Source organism: Heteronotia binoei, chromosome 3 (assembly GCF_032191835.1).
Source record: "Heteronotia binoei isolate CCM8104 ecotype False Entrance Well chromosome 3, APGP_CSIRO_Hbin_v1, whole genome shotgun sequence".
In the NCBI taxonomy this organism is placed as follows: Eukaryota; Metazoa; Chordata; class Lepidosauria; order Squamata; family Gekkonidae; genus Heteronotia; species Heteronotia binoei.
Genome location: NC_083225.1, coordinates 117,415,536 through 117,434,521, shown reverse-complemented (window position 1 = coordinate 117,434,521; position 18,986 = coordinate 117,415,536). Strand labels below are relative to the sequence as shown.

At 39.1% G+C, this 18,986-nt stretch overlaps 1 protein-coding gene across 1 annotated transcript in view; it reads right to left on the bottom strand.

Moving 5' to 3' along the window:
- SAMSN1 (SAM domain, SH3 domain and nuclear localization signals 1) overlaps positions 1–18,986 on the bottom strand; it is a 231,578-nt gene that overhangs the window by 166,943 nt on the left and 45,649 nt on the right. Inside the window, exons 4-6 of the mRNA XM_060234405.1 lie at positions 11,418–11,455; positions 8,940–9,026; positions 1,056–1,132 (exon numbers count right to left, since the gene is read on the bottom strand). Coding sequence (XP_060090388.1) covers positions 1,056–1,132; positions 8,940–9,026; positions 11,418–11,455 — 202 coding nt within the window. The remainder of the gene's footprint in view (positions 1–1,055; positions 1,133–8,939; positions 9,027–11,417; positions 11,456–18,986) is intronic.

Below are 18,986 nucleotides of genomic sequence, written 5' to 3'. Positions count from 1 at the left end.
TATAAGGGGGTGAGGGTGGGGAGAGAGACTGCTAAGTTTTCCTTCAGTCTCCATGAGTGATATAAAATAAATGGAAACTCACTAAATAAGTAAGATAACAACATTGAAGGCCAAACCACACATGATGGTGTGCCATCATGGGTGCCATGAGGATGCCACTGCCATTTTAAAATGCTGAGTCCACACCAAATGCTGGGGGCTGAGGTCCTTTCAGTACTTGATAGGACACAGGAGATATAAGGTTGCACCAGCCTGTCATGCTGCATTTTTTGCACAGCATTTTTTTTGATGATTTTAAAATGGAGTCAGTTTTTTTGTGGCAGCCATGAGGATGATGTTATATCCAGTTTGACCCATATTCCCTAATTAATTCAGCAGATACAGAAGCATATCTAACATAATTGTGGCAAAGGCACATGCACTGAACCCAGGATTTTGGCCATCTTCTGAGGAATATAGTCCAATAGTAACAGCTTGTTTTATTTCTTCAAAGAACAGTAAAAAGTTCTTTAAAAATTGGTCTTGCTTTTTTAGCACACTAAAGATGTGCATTCAGATGATAACTAATGAAAATTTGAATCAGGGATAACTTGTCTGATAACTCTGAGAAGGATAGTTAATCTGAATTCAACTAACTCTAGAATCCATATTCAAACTAACTAGACCATGGGTCATTTTCTCTGACTGAAGAGACTTTTGTCAGCAGATTTCTGTTTTCCTTAGCTGCCCTGTCCTAGGGAAGCCAAAAATACCTTCTGAAACACTGCCCTAGGCTGCCAGCTTTGGGTTCAGAAAATCTTGGAGATTTTCCAAGTGTAGCCTGGGGAAGGCAGGGTTTGGGAAGGTAGCACAAGATTAATCTGTGTGCAAAGTGCTTAGAAGCTCTTGCTGTTTCTGTTTTTAAAAAGGCTTCTGCCCTGCACCCACATTCAGATTCCAGTGGCAAGAAACCACAGAAAGGGGCGGGGGGGGGGGGGACACACTGTTATCCAGCCTAGCTGAGTTTGGCACAAGAGTTTCCTATTGCCCTAGTCCAATTACTATTTCAAAGTTACCTGACAAGTAGTTTCTTCTATCCTTGTTCCTTGTAGTAAATGTAACCGTTCACCAATAAGAAAATCTTCATTCATTTCTGGAGGGGGAAAATTTTAAGAAATTAGGAATTTAATTACACTAAGATAAGCTATCATTCTCACCGCGTTAATCCCATTGTTTGGTGTGAGAGCCAGTTTGGTGTAGTGGTTGAGTGCATGGACTCTTATCTGGGAAAACCGGGTTTGATTCCCCACTCCTCCACTTGCACCTGCTGTAATGGCCTTGGGTCAGCCATAGCTCTGGCAGAGGTTGTCCTTGAAAGGGCAGCTGCTATGAGAGCCCTCTCAGCCCCACCCACGTCACAGGGTGTCTATTGTGGGGGGAGAAGATATGGGAGATTGTAAGCCACTCTGAGTCTCTGATTCAGAGAGAAGGTGGGGTATAAATCTGCAATTCTTTTTCTTCTTCTGTTTACCAAACCCCCAGGCGGAATCAAATAAATCAAAACCACTCTGTGAAAATATATATTTACAAAATGTGATTCATGCAAGAAAAAAAGTGCCATTCAGCAACCTCATCATTTTACATACTGCATGTGCATGTTTATGCATACACACACACACACACACACACACACACACACACACATATATATATATATATATATATATATATATATATATATATATATATATATATTGAAGAAGATATTGGATTTATATCCCGCCCTCCACTCCGAAGAGTCTCAGAGCGGCTCACAATCTCCTTTACCTTCCTCCCCCACAACAGACACCCTGTGAGGTGGGTGGGGCTGGAGAGGGCTCTCACAGCAGCTGCCCTTTCAAGGACAACCTCTGCCAGAGCTACGGCTAACCCAAGGCCATTCCAGCAAGTGCAAGTGGAGGAGTGGGGAATCAAACCCGGTTCTCCCAGATAAGAGTCCACACACTTAACCACTACACCAAACTGGCTCTCTATCAGTCCAAATCATAAATAAATCCAAGACATGAATCCAAAAAGCTCCAACGGACAGCTAGCAGTTCAAAGTCCATTTCAGACCGCCAGGTCCTTTCTCCAGGAGGCGTCTTATTGCATATTTGTCTTATTGCATATATCAACCCATCCTATGGCAAACTATATGGATGTTATAATCTCTTGAGAAACCATGCCCTCTGTTTAAACTAGCAAGGCCAGAATGTTACCTAGATTTATGGCACCCCTAGGACAGCAGTCTGCTTTTTATCACCCTCCACTCCAGTGTTTTTTCAACAAACACAAATCCCTATTTGTGATTCTTTTAATGTGCTAAAAACATTCCCATGATTCCACACTGCCCACTTATATTAAGAATTTCTTAATTCCCATTCCCACTTGTCTGATGAAGTCTGTTTAAGAGCATACGAAAGCTTATATTCTGAATAAAACTTAGTTGGTCTTAAAGGTGCACTTGTCTACTGCTTTGTTCTATTGCTTCAGACCAACACGGCTGCCTACGGGCATCTATTCTTCTGCCAGTTATCAAATTAACTCTACATGCTTAAAGTTATGTTTTGATTTTTCAGAATTTCATGTTCTGTGGGGTTTACTGAATAATCATACCAGTTGTAATGTACTGGGATCAGCGCAGTAAGAGACCAGAGTTGGAGAGTGATTTCAGCAAGCTTTACTTCAGGAACACACACACACAGGCTGAGCTCTGTTCAAACTTCTCGCTCCTTTATACAATTCTTCCCCCCTTCTGATTGGTCCTTAACTATCTACATGGATTGGCTATTTACAGGGCCCTAAGGACCTATCAGGGTACAGTATGAGCCTGGATGTTGATTGGCTACTTATGTTTCAATCCTTCCCCTGATTGGGCACGCTTAGGCCTTCTCTGGAACCCTGGTGTGGAGTTCAAGCTCTGGCTTGTTCAGCTTCCCTCCAAAAGTAACAGTTCCCTCCAAAAGTAACAGTTCTCCCATTTGAGCCTAGGACACAACACCAGTTCTCTTTTCAAAGGAGGGGGAAAGAAGGGGAAGAAAGAGAAGAGAGGACTGTCCTCATTTCACTTTCCTAGAAAGCACAACAGTGTTTTTGCTAGGGCGCTAGTTGAGAGTTGCCAGGATCATGTGTCATCCTCTCAAAAATACGTGAGTAGGCCGAACTCTGAAAGCTCCAACAGGCAATTGCTATTGAAGCTATTCTGTACTGCAGCAAGTAAGGGCTTATATTTGATATTGGTTTCCTTACCAGACCTGGAAAAGAAGCAGCCATGAAAGGACCATAGGGAAAATAAACCAAGCCTCTAGGTTGAGAAAGACAGCCACTCAAATAAGAACTGCTGGCCTAAACAGAGTTTACAGCCAATGTCTGGAATTAACTGGATAGGTCAGTTTTAAGATTTCTTTAGTCTTTCTTAGTCCTTTGTTATTGCTGTCACTTACTGGGGCTCATCACTGGCAAATGTGCTATAAAAATTATAAAAGTGCTATAAAAGCAGTTGCTAAGTTTTATTTTTTTTTTAATAAGAGAAAAAGCAACCCTAAGAGTCAATTCATAATTTAAAAGCTCCTGCAGTGGTCCCAATGTTTGTTGCAGCAAAAATGTAACATGACCACTAGGGTTGCCAAGTCCAATTCAAGAAATATCTGGGGACTTGGGGGTGGGGCCAGGAGACTTTGGGGGTGGAGCCAGGAGACATTGGGGTGGAGCCAAGAGCACGGGTGTGACAAGCAGAATTGAACTCTAAGGGAGTTCTGGCCATCACATTTAAAGGGACAGCACACCTTTTAAAATGCCTTCCTTCCATAGAAAATAATGAAGGATAGGGGCACCTTCTTTTGGGGCTCATAGAATTGGACCCCCTGGTCCAATACTTTTGAAACTTGGGGGTATTTTGGGAAGAGGCACTAGATGCTATACTGAAAATTTGGCACCTCTACTTTAAAAAACAGCCCCCCCCCCCCGAGCCCCTGATACCCGCAGATCAATTCCCCATCATTCCTTATGGGAATTGTTCATGGAGGTGCATAATGGCTGTGGGGGTGGGGCTTCCCCTGCCGGCCAGCTGGCTGGGGGAGGGGGGAAGCCTGTAAAACTGGGGGATCCCCCGCTGGGACCTGGGGATTGGGAAGCCTAATGACCACAGCAGAACAAATGACAGCCAGCAAACTCACAATATGGCTGGAGCCAAGCATCTCTCATGTACATCACATGTGCATACTTCAGCAAACACGTGCCATATAAAATGCCAATCTAGCACAAATCAAATACAATACACACATTACTGTATGTATATGAAGCATTCTTTTCCCACCCTCCTCTGTCCTGTGACTTAATGTGGTTATTCCTCTTATTTATTTCAATGGAAAACAGGCTAGTAATAGAAGGCTTTTCTGCATTTTCATTTTACTGGTTATTAAGTTCCAGTTTCTTCAGGGTTTTTTGTTTCCTGTTCTGCATGTGTTTTGCTCTCTCTAGTAGTTGATTCAACTTAAAAATGTTTATTTCTGGTTCATCTCCCTGTAGATTAACCACAAGGAAATAAACTGGAAATAAACCTGTTTTATGTCAAATTGACCACTAGCGGGAGCAAAACTCATGCAGAACAGGAACACCCCTCCCACCCCAAAGGAACAAGGACTTAACAAGGAGTAAAATGAGAATGTGGAAAAGCCCAAAGACTCTGGCATGAGTGCAGTAGCTAGGTCCATGAGCTTCTTTTCTAGAAGTCCCATAAAGTCCTGCAGCCTACAGCAATTGTCCTATACATCACAACTATGCTTCAAGCCAGCAGATGCTGAAGCTAAAGTACCTCTCTCCTTACTTTACAAAAGAATTGCAGAGGAGTAATAAAAAGAAATTAAGAAAAGCTGGAGGGAAGGAAGGAGAAAGAATTTTTTAAAAGGAAGAATAGCCAGAAGGAGAAGGAGAAAAGAGACTGGGAAATTTAAATAATGAAGGAAAACCCAAGGGGAAGGTGTGAATAAAAAGAAATGAAGTCTGAAGGATGAATCAAACAACACATCAACTAAGGACAGCTTGGGTGCAATTGTCCTATACATCACAACTATGCTTCAAGCCAGCACCATGGTGCCTAGGGCCGCTGGCCTCCTGCTATGGTGGAGGCCACCCACTAGCAGCTGTATTTGCCTGATGCTGTTCCAAGTGGATGCAGGAAAGAAAATTAAACAAGTGATGTCTGTGCTGCTATGTCACTTCCAGGAAACACCCAGAAGTGATATAGGGTAGCTTTAGGAATTGCCTGGAATTCTATGGTTTCACCATAGAGTTTGTGGTGAATCTTAGAGCTACTCTGTCACTTCTGGGTTTTCCTGGAAATGACACAGCAATGCAGATGACAATGTTGTCTCCATGCCCAACCCTCCTGCTGGATGCCAGGCATGCTGTGGCAATCCTTATGGTGCCTTTTGCAATGTTTCCTGGTGCCCACTTGCTTATTGAATAGAACAGAAAAAGAAGGCTGTTGGTTACTCCTTAGCAGCTGAGTGGCAAGTGCTCAACTCAGAATTATGTTAGAGTTGGGAAGCCTTAACGTGGGCTGACTTTTGCTATATAAAGAAGCTGGTGTGCCATGTCATTATTTCAATTTACTCACAAGGTTATGATCTAAAGCACAATGATACAGAGCAGGGGTCCCTAACTTTTTTTGAGCCTTCAGACACCTTTGTTATTTTGAGAGGCTGTGGAGAGTGCCAGTAGAAAATGTCTGTTGCAGGAAGTGGAGTCAAACCAAAAAACGCTATTGCAGATGCTTGGGTGCTTACCAGTCCACTGATCCTCCAGTGGCTGCAGTTGCTATGGCAGCCATCAAAAGCCTGATCATTTGAATGAGGGCAGCTAATAAAAAGTTTTGTTTGATGGGCACCACGGGAAGTACTGGCAGGCACTAAGTTGAAGAACCTTGATCTAGAAGTAAACCCTGCTTATATAAATGGGACACTGTCAAGTTAATAAAATTACACTAGAAGTCTCCAGGATTTTCTGCAGTTTTTTTAAAAAGGCATTGTCTGGTTTACAAAGAAAAAGAGAAGAAGACCCTGCAAGGGGCAGCAAGAAGACAATTAGATAGGATAGAGAGGTCAGCAGCTTCTCTCCTGTTAAGTGTCATTCCTTGTCTGCCTCCAAATTACTACTCTTATGGCAATTTCCCCCTTCTTCTCAGAAGTGCCACACTCAGTCTTATCCCCTCTCTTAGCTAGAGATGTAGTTGGGAACCTATCTCTGCCCTCCTCTTTTCTATCAAGTACACTAATTCCTAAATACACCCTTATCTACTCTTTAATCAGGTTGTGTACTATTGCTATGTTAATTACTCTGCCAACATCCCCCCCATCCGTTCTGGCTCCATACTTCTTTGGTTTATCCACTTATTTTGGCATGCATTTTTGTGCCTTTAGTTTTTACTCCCCCTGTCTCATTTTTTCTGGTACTTCTGAAACCACCTGTTTTTGCTATCAAGTCACAGTTGACTTATGGTGACCCCATACAGTTTTTAAGACAAGGGATGTTCAGTGGTGGTTTCTATTGCCTGGTGTTTCTTGGAGGTCATCCATCCTAATATTAGCCAGCATTGAGTCTGCTTAGCTTCCAAGATCTGGCAAGGTCAGACTGGTCTGGGCTGTCCAGCTCAGAGTGAGACCATATTTGCCTCAAAGTTTTTTCTGGAAGCTGATTGTGAATTAGCCTTTTCCTTGTGCATAATATTTCTGTTAGTTTTCTTTGTCCCACCTACTCCCACCCATATCCAAACCAATGTTCCCTCTAAACTGCAGAGTCCTGTGAGCAAAAACTATACTTTGTGAGCTACTGGCATTAAAGTTGTGAGCTACTGCTCTGGGGTCATCCTCCTGTGCTAAGACAAAAATGTGTGGAGGATAAAAATCTGACAGCTAATTCACACTCACTCAGCTTAGAGAGAACACTGGTCCAGACTATTTTTTGTTTATTGGACTTTCATGATTAAACTACTTCTTCTCCTGCTGAAAATGAATGGTTTGGTTTTCTTTTTAAAAATGATACTAAAATATTGATATGTTGCTAGAGCATTATAATCGTAGCCTTTGCAGGTTCTATGACTTCCCAGCTTTTTAAAAGTAAGTGTCTAAATTCTTCATTCACAAAAATATAAGGAAAAGGGCAATTTCCACAACATAAGAGGATAGAGTGACTTTTTGAAAAATGGAAGTATAAAAGGAATGTTTAAATCAAAGCTTAAAATTTCATTAGAACCAGGGCTTTTTTTTCTGCCGGAGCCCATAGGAACAGAGCTCCACCTGAGATGGCCATGGCTCCAGCTAGCCCGACCCTCCATGCATCAGCCATGTGCTCCCAGGCCAGGTGATGAGGTCTAATATGCAAATGAGCTCCTGATGGGCTTTTTCTACAAAAAAGCACTGATTATAAAACTATAGCAACATATCGATTATCAGTGTCTTTTTTAAAAAATGGGAGTGCTGTGATGCCCCCAATGACACTACTGATAACAGCAGCACTCTCCCTTGAAAATCCTCACTATTGAAGGCATGTGCAGAAGAACCATGTCCAAACAGCAGTGCCTTTAAGTGCCTCCCCCCTCCACTGAAAATAATGGAGGTCTAAACCGTGCTGTGCAATGGCTCAACTCAGCGAGTGAACTCAGAAGGCATTCAAAGAGTCTCTTGAGAGCCAGTTTGGTGTCTTTTTTGAGGTGGGTGGAGCTGAGAGGCCTCTCACAGCAGCTGCCCTTTCAAGGACAACTCCTGCAATAGCTATGGCTAACCCAAGGCCATTCCAGCAGGTGCAGGTGGAGGAGTGGGGAATCAAATCTGGTTCTCCCAGATAAGAATCCACACACTTAACCACTACACCAAATGCCTTCTGAGTTCACTTGCTGAGCTGCACTGCCACAGTGACAGTGCAGCTCAGCAAATGAACTCAGAAGGCATTTCAAGATATTGCAGTGCCTTTAAGTGCCTCCCCTCTCCACTGAATATAATGGAGGTCCATAGATTTGGACTCCTTGGTCCAATCTTTTTAAAACTTGGGAGGGGGTTCAGTAGAGGCACGGTCAGCTATGTTGCAAATTTGGTGCCTCTACCTCAAAAAAGAGCTCCACAGAGCCCAAAATTGGTTCTCCATTACATACTATGGGGACCACTGGTCCCCCTAGGGTATCATGGAGTGAGAAAATATTTTCCAAATCCGAATACCATAAAGGTGTTGGAGAGGCACAACAGCTATGTTACAGATTTGGTTCCTCTACCTCAAAAAACAGCTCCCAAGAGTCCCAAATCGATTCTCCAGGATATAGGATATTATGGAGCCAGGGGGAGGGGCTGAAACAGCTTTCCCAAATATTTCCCAAATCAGAATATCATAAAGCTTTTGGGTTTTAGGAAAACTGAGAATTACTGGATGTTTTCCAGGTTCAATATACCCAAACCTGGAAAATGTTGGTTGGGATTTTTTTTGCACACTCCTAGTTTGCACCTCCTTTCTTATAATATGAAAATTCCTAAACTCTTTAGTCTTTACTTGTAGTGAGGTGCCCAACTTGTTGTTCAGTTTAGTTACCCTTTTCTGAATGTTTTCTAGCTCTACAATATACTTTTTGAGATGGGGTGACCAGGAATGTACCACAGTATTTTAGATATTGCCACATTTATCTCATCTACCCTGTGCAGCAGTAAAGAAAACTGCATGTAGATTCTACTGATCTACAGGAAGCATTTAATACCAGCCATGCAGTTCTTTACTTCAATTTTTTCCTTATTTAAAGTACATATTTTTCCCATGGGGAAGAGTTAACCCCCCCCCCCTCCCCAGTAAGGCCTTGACAAATCATTTCACTGTTTTCCTCTGTGCCCTATAAAATGTTTTGTAGAAAATGCAAAATCAGCTGAAATGCATTTTGCAATTACCTTCAGACTGACAGTGCCTTCCAAAGTACAAATCATTCTCTTGCTTCTTGGGAAGCTGCCCGATTATGCCATTCACAGTTTTTCTATCTAAAAGTGAAGCATAGAAAACAGTTTCCAAAATTCATATTATAATAGTGATGGAAATGAATACCCTATACAATTAACTTTGGGATGCAAATTGACCAACTCCAATTGACAACTTTTGTACAAAAGCTTTCAGAGGGAAAAAAAGTTGTGGCCAATTGCTATAATATGTACAGCTTGATCCTCAAATCAGCATTGAACTGGCACTGGGAGTTCTAAACCAATAAAAGGGGCTGTTGAACTCTCTGGACTGGTCTTGTTGTCTACATGATAGCTATACAAAGTGACTTGAATCCAGTGATCTGTCAACAAAAGACTGTTCCTGTGTTCCCCTCTCCCCAATAGTTCTTTTGAACTCCTGAAGAGATTATTCCTGGAGTTGTGGGACCTGTTTGGAGTCAGGTGGATGAGGGGGGTGTTTTGGAGATCTCCTTCTGCAAACACAGTCTCCATGATGGAAGATGAAGAAAGGTCAATTTCATTTCCTCTGTCTCCTCACTACAGCCCCTTCCACCCACCTAACATTTGTCTTTGCAGGTCCTGCAAGTCCAAGAATAATCTTTCTGAGGATCAAAGGGACTGCTTCTGAAAAGGGCTTGTTGGAAACCGAGTGCCTTCTATTGAGGGAATACTGGATCTAAACCATTGTCCATTTGGCATTTCAGCACAATAACCAGAACATGCATACAAACTGGTAACCTCAAAAAGAACAATAAAAGCCAAAATTCTGCCAAGCAAATAAACATGTTAAGGCAACAAAGGAAATAAATATGGTCTACATTGGTGACACCATCTCCATCATGTGTGGAAGAGACTGGGATGGGAGATGTGCCAGATAAGATAAGATTGCACAGTTCAGCTATGTATTGAATGAAATTGTCATGTAGACATCCAAGGATCACTGTCTTTGTTGCATGCTGATTATTGGTGGTTGATTACATCACACAGAAGATCACATAATGGGTTGGCAATTGTATGTCACCTTAGAGTTAATTTTACTTAGTTTGGAAACAACTTTAATCAGAAACAAGTAAATGTGGCATTTGAACTAGACTCCTAACATAATTAGCCAGTTTGGTGTAGTGGTTAAGTGTGTGGACTCTTATCTGGGAGAATTGGGTTTGATTCCCCACTCCTCCACCTGCACCTGCTGGAATGGTCTTGGGTTACCCATAGCTCTCACAGATCTGTCCTTGAAAGGGCAGCTTCTGTGAGAGCCCTCTCAGCCCCATGCACCTCACAGGGTGTCTGTTGTGAGGGGAGAAGATATAGGAGATTGTAAGCTGCTCTGAGTCTCTGGTTCAGAGAGAAGGGCGGGGTATAAATCTGCAATTCTTCAATTCTTCTTCTTATAAAGACAAAATTCTCAATTATTTTTTAAGTATGCAGAACCAGTTTGTTCAATTAAAGATCTGCATCATTATAGTTTTAATATATTTGAATGTAAAATGATCCTTTAGAAGTAAGGTTGCTTCTTTTTTCAGGTTTTGCACTGATTTCAGGACTGTAGTAAGACCACAAAACAATGGAATATTTTGTCTTGCTGTGATATGTTCTATATAATTAACAGTTTTGTTGATATGTCAGCAACAGAATTCCCTGTGTTTATATTTTTAAAATTAATCTCCCATTTGTACCATATATCTCCATCCATATCTCTATGTATATGTGGGAAACTGATTTCAATGTAATGTGGTTAGTTTATATTTATGACTGTTTTTAAAACAATGCAGTGTTGACTTCTTTACTTTTAATAAAGATCCCTATTTTAAATGCTATCCAATCTTTGTTTTCTAGAATATGAATATGAATCCTGCTAAACTGCCAAACTCAGTGAGAAGTTGATAGGCTCTTTATGATGTATTTCTATGTCATTTATTTCCATATTCAGTGAAAAAATGTATTTTAAGAATTCTGAATAAATTTGACTTAGAATAAAGTGTGACTTGGAATATGCAGGCAAGTATTTGTTTTTAAAACTGGCTTTCAAAATATGTTTTTTAAAAATCTTCTGAGTGTAAAATAATTATCTTTGTTTATGAAAGAAAATTGCTCTAGTTTGGTCTAGCAAGTGAAAAACAGCTACTGAAAACCAATGGACTTAAACTGGAGCAGCTTTGCATAATACTACATTATACCCACCCAACTTGTAACTTTTTTCCATTTCTTTTTGAAGGATATGGTTTGCAAAGCACCTCATAATTTCCAACCATTCCATGTACAAAATGTAGTGAAAATGAACAGAAAGTGTATAGCAACTGTGTTTCGTATATTATCCTTTCTGTTCCTTTGCTTGAAATAACTGAGTTTCCTTTTAGCAAAAGTAATTGTGTGTCCTTTTATTTACATGCTAAGAAACAATACAAAGGCAAAATGGAGTACAGTTTTGCTTACCAAATGCTTCATTCTCTGACATAGACTTCTGGATGGACCTAGGAAGGAAAAAGTCATAATCAAATATTTATAGTTTAAACCTAATTCTCCAAAAGAAGGAACAAGGATGCTAGCATACAGTATTTAAAGGACATTTGAATACAGACACCACAATGGAACTTGTGACAAGATAAAGTCTATCCTTCAACTTTCTAAGGTATTCTAGGATTTTATATCATTTATCATAAGGTTGGTCTACTTAGAATGAATAAAATCTTTCCAATCTGATTCTAATTTTCTTTCCATCTATTATTCATCACCAAGCATTCACCTAGCCATTGAGGGAACCAGACTTGTTCAGGTTGTAAATCATTCATAAATAATTGACTTTTATTATTCGTTATATGTAATGATTGGATGGTCATCTAAAATACATACATTTGAAAAGCTGGGAAATTGTATTCAAGACCTGGGTAAAACAATTTTTTTTTTCTGGGATACGAAGAAGCTTGAATATACTTGCTATAGAGTGAACTGTGTGTGATGAGGGAGTCAGTATGGGTTGACTCTGCCTGCCCTCTATATCAAAAATCCCTACAAATGATCCTTAGATAATTGTGAGGGTTTTCTTCCACCACTACCAATTTGTGTCAGGGCAAGGTCGGGGAAAAATGCCCTCAGTGCTCTCTATTACTCCAGAGTCTTTTGGTCCACACATCCTGGTCCACACAGAGAGGTTTTTTTTCCCCAGAAGAGCTATGAGAGGAAGACAGAAGGGAGTGTCTACACACCATAACCTGGCAAAAATGATCCTTTGGATTCTTTTACACTTAATCCTTTACACTTAACAGTGATTCTTTACACTTAATGGACTGGATCCCATGAATGGGCAAGGGAGAGAATCTCCCCCAGTTTCCCTTCAAGAGAATCATGGGACCACTGTGAATGGGCTGTATAGTAGGGGGGGCACAGGGAGGGGGACATGAGGCACTGTTGTGTGAGCACAGCGAACTCAACTGGAAATGAACTGCACTTTCACAACAATGAGGGGGCTCAAACAATCAATCAATCAGTTCTTTATTACAGTCCATGGACCAGCCAGTTTGAAGCAAGTAGAAAGCATTTTTTGCAAAGTACATAACATAAGTTCTAAATCAATTACATTCCCTTGATCACACAATTCCTTTTCCTAAGAGCTAATACACAGAATTTTGCTACTGCATGTGTTACATGTTTCTGACAATCCCTTAACAAGAATGTCTGAAATATTTCAGGTCTGAGGTCAATATAGTCATGCAAGGGTTTGAATTTAGAAAGTAATGGGATAAGTATTTGACATCTCTCATCCTGATAGAGGTTACAATATAAAAGTATATGTGTGATAGTCTCAATTGCATTATTCGAACAAGGGCAACAGCGCTGTTGGATAGGAAAGTTGGAAAATCTACCACTTAAAATGGCAGAAGGAAAGGCCTCACTTGAGGAATGTCTGAAAGATAAGAGGATGGTGTAAATTTCATGTCCCTCTTCAGACTCTTATAGCTTAAGGGGAGCAACTCCTCATCATTTTGGGCTCCTATATCAGTTAACCTCTGGATAGCCAGATTTTCTGCCTTAGTTAATCCCATGTCAAACAAAGCTTCTGGATCTAGACCTATTTGTTTTATTTTCTCAATTATCTTTAGAGACCATGTAGGGTATGGGACAGAGGCTAGCAACCATGGCATTAAGCCTTTTGAGTCAAAGTGAACTCTAAGTCAGTAAAAGATTGCACTTTCCCATATTTTTAGTTAATCTTTAGGCATGCCAGCCTCTTGTCTGAGGATAACATTTGAGGTACATCGAGGTGCGTTAAATAAAGACCTGAGAAACTTAGCTTGGACCAATTCAAGAATTTTAACATTTGAAGTCAAGCATAATTGGGAGCCATATAAAAATCGAATTAGGGGCTTCTGGGTTACGTCACCTTGAGCTCAGGGGTGTCCGCAGATGTTCCTCCTGCAGCACCTTTGAATCAGGCAGCTGGAGGGGGCCCAAGGGAAGACCCTGGAGGGGTTTTCCTTCGGCATGGGACTTTTGCGGGAAGTTAGGGGCACAGCAGCATGTCCCGAGGCTCCGCCGCCATGATAGCTGATGCAGCAGAAAACGCCCGACTGCTTTCTTTTGCTCTTTTCAATAAGCTTTTGATGTATCACTTCTCTACTCCAAGCATGGCAATTATACTTGGCAAGTAAGTGTGTTTTCAATACCACTAGCTAATGGGTTATTTTACATAACAACAAGCGGGCAGCTCAAAGGAAGGGAAAAAGGCCGACTGCACACCTACTTTTCCTATGAATGAGGCCTCAAAAAATTAAAGAGCAACTTTAAGTATCAGTAACAATTTGAATTGGACTGAATACACGACCCGGATTATAACTGGATATATGTTAAAGAGACTATTATTTGGCTGCAATATGGTCTGAACATAAATGTGATATATTTTAGAGAGATTTGTCTCTGTCATCCGACTGCAACTGAAATTATAACATTTAAAATCACAGCTGGAGGAGATTTGCAATGACGGACTAACTGGATCTTTAAACTACTTTTCAACATTAAGAGACTGAGTTTGCTGTCAGAGAAAAATGGCACTGTCAAGTGAAACGTTCTACAAAAAAGTTTTACTATGGAGTATTACTTCTCTGAAACAGGATCTTGGTTCGTTAATGGAGTTGATTAGAAAGCAAATGGTAGCTTTTATGCTGAAAGCTAGCAAAATCTCAAATCTACATGAGCAGAGTGCTAAAGAGATTGTGCTGATGTCTCCGGAATTAGAAGGGGAAATGATCCACTGTGAAATGAACAAAATAAAACCAAAATGGAACCTTATGACACAGTTAAAAAACAAGACCAGAAATTGAGATTGAGTGAAGTTCTGCTGAGAGAAACAAATGGCATAGAATTCTTTCCTCTGTTACCGAGACGGATGATAGCATTGAGAAGAGAGAAGGTGCATCTCAACCAATAAATCAAGATGTGGAAATTTTTTAGAAAGAAGGACTTTTGAACTCTCTCTCTATTTGTGGATAGTTGGATATGGAACTCTCAATAAGAACTGACATGTGATTTTAAAAGGCAAAGAGTGATGTCTGGGTCATATTAAGTTGTTTTTTCCGGAGTAATATGGATATAAAAGCTAAAGGAATGAAAAGTTTTTAAATTTTAATAAGACAGATAATGTAATCAATTTGCAAGTTGGCAGAACTTGTGGATAGTTGGATATGGAACTCACAGTAAGAACTTATATATGATTTTAAAAGGCTAGGTGGGATTTCTGGGCTATATACTTAAGAAGGTAGATTACCTTTCAATTACACAATTACCTTTCAATTTGGTTTGCATTTAATAGATAAAGATATTTGTTTCTTATGCTCATTGTAATGAAGATATTGTCAAACTAATAAGCAAGTTTCTATTCTTAATATGGTTGAGTTAAGTAGTAAAAATCAAGATGTAAAAACTTTCCCGGGAAGAAGGGTTTCTGAGTTGTGGTTTCCTCTGTGAGTAATTAAATATGGAATTGTTAATAAGAATTAATATGTGATTTTAAAAGGTCAAGGGAGATTCTAAGAATGGAAAGGTTTTGTTAAAATGTTAGATAAATATAGTTAATTTGGAACAATGGTTAAGAGGGCAGACAATACAATTATTTTTTATCCGGCAGATCTGCTCTTAGGATGTTTGTTTGGAGAAATTGTTCACACTAAGACAGATAAATTATCATATTTTATTCTTAGCCTGTCAAGGATAAGGATATGGGCTCCATATGTTTATTCTAGGATGACATTATTAAATTAACAAGTCTGTTTGTGTCCTCACGATATTTCATATGTTTACTCTGATGTTGATATTGCAAAATTAACAAGTTAGTCTGTGCTTCCAATATGGTTTAGTTTAGTCAGCCAGTCTTTTGTTGAGATTTTTTATACTTTTATGTGTTGAAGAAAAATTGTTTAGACTTAAATTTTAAGTAATAGTTTAGTTAAAAAGATATAATGAAAGATAAAGATGGTAAAATATATGGGTAGAATTTTATACTTGAGGGTAAAAAGTATTGGGTATTTCATCTGGAGGTAGAACTGTGACTGATATATTTGTATTTTTCTTTGTTTCTGTCTTTCCCATTTTGTATCTACCTTTCCCCCTCTATACTGTATTAATAAAAATATTTAAAATAAAAATATTTAAAAATAAAAATAATTAATAAAAAAATTATAAAATTAAAAAATTTGAATTAGGGATTTAGTTTGGAAAAGTTTCAGAGCTGCCGGGATGAAACCTGCACATTCTGTTCTGAAAAATCTAAGAATTGCATTTGCACTTTTTTCTGCAGCATTAGCCGATGAGATCATATTTGCTTTGAAATTGGCATTGTGAGTAAACAAAACACCTAAATATTGAAAATGCTTTACTTCCTCCAGGATATTTCCATTTATTTCCCATTTGTTTTTCTTAAAACATCTACTAAAGTGCATAATTTTGGATTTAGAGTAATTTATTGTCAAAAGTTCAATGTCACATCGATCACTGAATTCTTTGATAGCTCGTTTCAAGCCAATTTTGGTCTGAGACAAGAGGGCTGCATTATCTGCGTACATCAGAATTGGAACCTTCCTTTCTGCAAGGCTAGGAGCATGAATGTCTGCAGTATGTAGGCATTGAATCAATGTATTTACATAAAAGTTAAATAAAAAGGGAGCTAAAAGGCTGCCTTGTCTGACACACTTCTGTACTAATACTTTTTTGGATAAATTACCCTCATGTGTATATCTTATCTGGAGTTCATTATTTTCATAATGAGAGCTCTGAGAGAGAACGGAGAAGTGCTATAAGAGTGAGGTTTGGCTTTCTAAACAGCTGGGGAAGTTGCTGAGAATTTCTGAGTTTGTGTGACTGTGTGATTGCTGAAAATTCTGAGTTTGTGGTTGCTGAGGAACTGCTATTTGTTTGGTTTGAATGGGCTGAAGGTGATTGTTGCTGATTGATTAGGAGTGGCTGTGTTCCCCACCCTCTGCATTATTAAGCTGCCCCTCGCCAGAGGCTGAGCACATTTTAGAGAGCTCTGAGAGAGAGCAGAGAAGAAGTGCTAAACAGCTGGGGAAGTTGCTGAGAATTTCTGAGTTGGTGTGACTGTGTGATTGCTGAAAATTCTGAGATTGTGGTTGCTGGGGAACTGCTGTTTGTTTGGTTTGAGTGGGCTGAAGGTGATTGTTGCTGATCGATTAGGAGTTGCTGTGTTCCCCACCCTCTTTGCATTATTAAGCTGCGCCTTGTCAGAGGGGCGAGCCGAAGGGCGAGAGCTAAAGGGCTCTTGGCCTGTGGCTCTTTGCCTGGGGGCTGTGTAAAGACCAGGAATTCAGATCCCTATTTTCCTTGTGTTCCCAATAACCATTTTAAAGAGGAAGGTCTTGCAGGCCCTGTGGAATTGGTCCATACACCGCAGGGGCCGCACTTCCCCCGGGAGCTGGTTCCACAGTAGTGGAACTGCAATAGAGAAGGCCTGTTCCCGAGTAGTCTTCAATTTGGCCTCCCTTTGCCCAGGGATAATCAGCTGGTTCTTTCCAGCTGACCTCAGTGCTCTCTGGGGTTTATATGGGGAGAAGCATATAAAGCAGTGATGAGAGGTATTTTAATTACATTGAATAATAAAAATTAAAAAAACCAAAAGAAAAACAAATGTTAGACATTCAAAATGAAATAAAGAAAAAGGAAATGGAATTAAGGAAAAGACCCGGGAAGAAAAAAAATTATTAGGGAGATTACAATGCTACAGACACAACTGGGACATTTGTTAAACAAAGAAGTAGAGTGGAACTTGAAAAGACTGCAACAGAGATCTTTTGAAGGAGCAAATAAACCTGGTAAATATTTGGCTTGGCAATTGAAAAAAAGAAAATAGAAGTTAAAATTATAAGCAAAATAAAGGTTGGTAAAAAAGAAATCGTACATTAATAAGGAATAAAAAGGGATTTTAAAAAAAATACTACACCAAATTGTTTAAAAAATTGAAAATAAGTAAAGAGAAGTTGGAGGTATATTTGCAAAGAATGAATGTGACTCCACTGACAGAAAACATGGAAAAAGTTTTAATGATCCAATAGAAAAAATGGAAATTGAAGCAGCAATAAATGCAATAAAAATGGGGAAAGCACCTGGTCCAGATGGATTTACAGCAAAATTTTATAAAGTCCTCAGAGAAGGGTTAACACCCAAACTGCATAAATCGATGAATATTATAAAAATGGAGGGGAAAGTACCGAATATGTGGAAAGAAGCGGTAATTTCTTTGATTCCAAAGGAAGATAGAGATGTCATTGATGTAAAAAATTATAGACCAATTTCATTGTTAAATGTGGATTATAAAATATATACGAGAATACTAGCAGAAAGACTTAAATAATTTTTGATGAAGTTTATTAAAGAAGAGCAAGCAGGATTTCTTCCAAGGAGACAAATAAGAGATAATATTAGAACTGTTGTAAATATTGTAGAATATTATGAAAGACATCCTGAAAAAGAAGTGGTGCTATTCTTTGGAGATGCAGAGAAAGCTTTTGATAATTTACATTGGGACTTTATGTTTGTGGTGATGGAAAAATTGAGATTGGGAGAGAATTTTATTAGAATGGTGAGAGCAATATATACTGAACAATGGGCAAGACTTTGTATTAATACAGATTTAACGGAGTATATGATGATCAGCAAAGGAACAAGACAAGGTTGCCCTCTATCTCCGTTGTTGTTTATAATGACTTTAGAAATTTTGCTGAGGCAAATACAGGAAGTTAAAGAGATAGAGGGACTAAAATTGAAGGGATTTTCCTATAAATATAGAGCATTTGCTGATGATGTTATGTTCAGAAATGAAAACCCATTAAAAGTAACGCCACTGCTCTTGAGTAAAATACAAGAATATGGAGAATTGGCTGGATTTTATATAAATAAAGAGAAATCAAAAATTTTGTGTAAAAATATGAGAATTGAAAAAACAGAAAGAATTACAGAGCTCAACGGAGTGTGAAGTTACGTCTAAAGTAAAATATCTAGGTGTGGAAATTACCATGAAGAATATTGACTTGTATAAAAATAATTATGAAAAGTTATGGCATAAAATGGAAGAAGATATGTTAAAATGGAATTGACTCAATTTGTCGTTATTGAGAAGAATAGCCGCAATAAAAATGAATATTTTACCGAGAATAATGTACTTGTTTCAAACTATTCCGATTGTGAAGGACAATAGACAATTTAGTAAATGGCAAAGGAAAATTTTGGAATTTGTGTGGGCTGGGAAGAAACCAAGAATTAAAATGAAAGTGTTAACAGATGCTAAAGAAAGAGGTGGATTTCAACTACCAGATTTAAAACTATATCATGAGGTGGTGTGCTTGGTGTGGATAAAAGAATGGATAATGTTGTTAAATAAAAAACTTTTAGCATTAGAAGAACATGGAAACAAATTTGGGTGGCACGCATATATGTATTATGGTAAAAGTAAAATAGGCGGCTTCTGCTCACACCATTATATAAGGAGAAATCTGTTAAATA